A 3,185-nucleotide genomic window follows, 5' to 3' on the forward strand; every position below is an offset into this window, starting at 1 on the left:
TTTCGGCCCGTCTCGGGCTAATGAAACCCAAAATGAAAAGGGCCCCCTAAACCTAAAGGGCCCACCCTTAGTCGCGGGGTCTGCTGCACCATCGCTACGCCACTGTCTACATTAAAGTTGTGGTCTAAAGCGGCTAACATTGTACGAGCTTCCATGACATTGTAATCAAATTCTTGACGCTTGGGTCAATATTTTGAAAGGAGAATGTAGTATTATTTCAATTTCGAAGTATGGGTGAATCAAAAAACTTGTTTTAAATCTCGTAGAAGGTTTTTTGGTTTATTATGTTATACAAAGCATCGTAAGCTGAAGTGTCAGGTTTAATCCATTTGTTATTCTTGACTCATATTTTGAGAGTGGATCGTGCAGGCAGTGTGGATGATTAGTCAAATCTGGGAAGGAATGAACATTAGTGACATGATACAATACCGATTTCCACATGTCAATTAGAATATCTGGGTCTCCTTTGCAATTTTCTGCAGCAAACCACATGTGGCGGTTAAGAGATTTTACCCAGGGTTGTAGATTTTTGTGGTCCTTCTTCTTAGCTATAGCTGTAATTTGTTGTGCGATATTTTTAGACAAATGCCAAATGTCAAATTGATGGTCAAGTTTTGGATAATTGTCCCTCAAATACGCTCTAATCTGAATATGGCGGTCAGTGGTAATTCTGGTTAAATCAACTCCACATTCTTCTAATTTTGCGAGGCACCTTTTCAGACCTTCCAATTCCATGTTTGTAGATTTATATACCACTTCATCTTTGGTAATTAACTCAAAATGTGTACATTTGTCAGTTTTTTGATCGAGCAATGTAACACCGCAATATTTTGACGAATGACCTGCAGAATCAAAACGGCCATCTGCTAAAGCGTCTGCTCGTGGATAATTTCTCAACTTTTGCATAATATCAGTTTGCTCTTTCTTAAAAGCAACCCGAATATCTGGTAATATGTAGGTTTTTTAATAGAGTAAAAAGTTGCCTTTTTAATGGACAATATTCCCATAAATTCGAAAATTGTGTTGATTTTGTGAAATGTTGCTCCAGAAAGAAAAATACTAGATGCCAATAATAAATTTCCAATCGGCATTCTTCCAAATAATGGTTGAGAACGCCAAATAAATTGGTGACCACTAATACATGACATTTTGATGGTTACTTGACTTCTACTGTTTTCCAATTCAAAATTTACAGTTAAATCCATGGCACTATCACAGTTTATGTCCTCACATCGCAGTCTACATAGCAGCTGGTTCAATTGGCTCTCCAAAACAATATATTTATTTTCCTCAACCATCAGCTCGGGAATAGATTTCAGATGTTCGGATGAATAGTTGAATGACAATGATGAGCTAGGTTCAGAGATAAGGGATGTCCTTCTGGTGATTGAGAATTTCATTCTCAATCACCAGAAGGACACAAAGCTGTTGGCCGTTCACCCGCGCCTCTCCCGTTCCACCCCCACCCGCGCCTCTCCCCCCATCTCAATCACCAGAATTTCTAATCACCAGAATTTCTAATCACCAGAATTTCTAATCACCAGATTCTCCCGTTCACGGGTTGCTTTCCCCCAACCCCCATTCACTGGATACTTTATCTCTCGTTCACCAGCTCCTTTCCCCCATTGCTTTCACCCCTTCTAATCACCAGTTGCTTTCCCCCATCTCTAGGCAATAAAAACAACCATAATTGTTATCTCTCATACTATCGATCCCAATCGCTAGAAATTGGCTTTTTCCCCATTCGCTATAAATCGCAGCAGTTTGCCAGAATTAGTTTTATCTCTCCGAAATAATTAATGTACCCAAAATTGGACCGCCAGTTTATTATTCTTTTTAGGGGAATCTCTATGGGAGTTTAACATTACAATAAAGCTAAAAGGTCCAGTTTGGGGTACATTTGGTCCGAAATGGGGTACATAGGGCCGAAAATGGTGACTTTGGTCGTTTTTGGGGTACATTTGGTCCATTTTGGTCCATTTTTGGGTACATCCCTGCTTTTCCCCATCCCCATTCTCCAAAATTAGTTTTCCTCGCGCAGATATCTGGAGATTAGATTTTTACCCGTTTGTTTATCGCTTTCGAACCCCTTAATTTCTAATCTCTAGGCAATAAAAACAAGTTATTTACATTTAATTTTTTATTTTAGAACTTTGTTTTACATGTTAGTAGGTACTATCAGATATTCCATTAGATGGTTATCTTGTACATTACACAATTAAAACAAATTAAAGTAGTTAAGTTTACAGGCATTTAAATGGGGTGAAACGATCTCCTGCAACTTAATTTAATTAAAAGTTCTAACTCACGTATTTGTAGTGTTTAGCAACAGTATCGTCTGACATCCGAGGGACAGTCACAAACGTCTTCTTCTGGTACAGGTGAGAAGCTTTTGTCAGAGACCGTAGTTGCTTTTGGCGTCGGGGGAATGTCCCATTCTAGCGAAAGGTACTTTTTTTCCGATGGTGAATTATCCCTAGCCGGACAGTTTGGAAAGAATCTAGCATGTTCAAGTTCTGGTACGTCTCCTGATTCCCATCCTTCTAATACGCCATGGCACTTGTAACATCGTACTTCATCGCCCCGCTGAATATAGTAGAATCCAGCCTTCGCTAGTTGCTCCTTAGTGACGTGCGGATTTTTCCAGTGACGAAACGTTTCAAGTCGATACACTTCAATATCCATAGCTGATCTAGACCAAATACGTTCTATAGTTTCAAATGATACATTCTCTAAGCCTACATTTACCCATAAGTCTACTAAACCTAATTTTATCAATATGGTTAAATTTCTACGCTAAAATTCTCAATATAAACGCTTTTTTCAATATGCAAATTGTTTTAAATATGTCTAAAAATATAGTCTATTACAAAGAAAAAAATAGTTACTTACTTACTTTACGGGTAGAAATCCTTTGTCGAGCTGTAGAAAAGACAGCGATCCGTCAGCAGGTCTTTACTCGTCAATGCACCGTAGAGAAATGACGCATGGAAGATTAATTTATTCCTATCTTGTTGAGAATAATTCATCACGTGATCTAAACTTCAAATAACCCTCAAATTCTATTGGCTGTCTCTCTCTGACAGTTTAAACTGCCTCTAATGATTGACGGCACATATTAACCCACTTGAGTATTTGGAAAAAACCCTTTGCTACTCAAAGGAGAGTTTTGGAAATACCACGTT

At 38.4% G+C, this 3,185-nt stretch overlaps 1 protein-coding gene across 1 annotated transcript; it reads right to left on the bottom strand.

The window, feature by feature from the left end:
- Positions 1-282: 282 nt before the first annotated feature.
- On the bottom strand, positions 283-906 carry LOC149963217 (uncharacterized). Its single transcript, XM_090165279.1, has one exon. It carries the CDS (start codon positions 904-906, stop codon positions 283-285), a length of 624 nt encoding a protein of 207 aa, XP_090021405.1.
- Between the last annotated feature and the right edge of the window lie 2,279 nt (positions 907-3,185).

The sequence above is a fragment of the Leiobunum rupestre genome, chromosome 1 (assembly GCF_980474605.1).
Source record: "Leiobunum rupestre chromosome 1, qqLeiRupe1.1.hap1, whole genome shotgun sequence".
Lineage (NCBI taxonomy): Eukaryota > Metazoa > Arthropoda > Arachnida > Opiliones > Sclerosomatidae > Leiobunum > Leiobunum rupestre.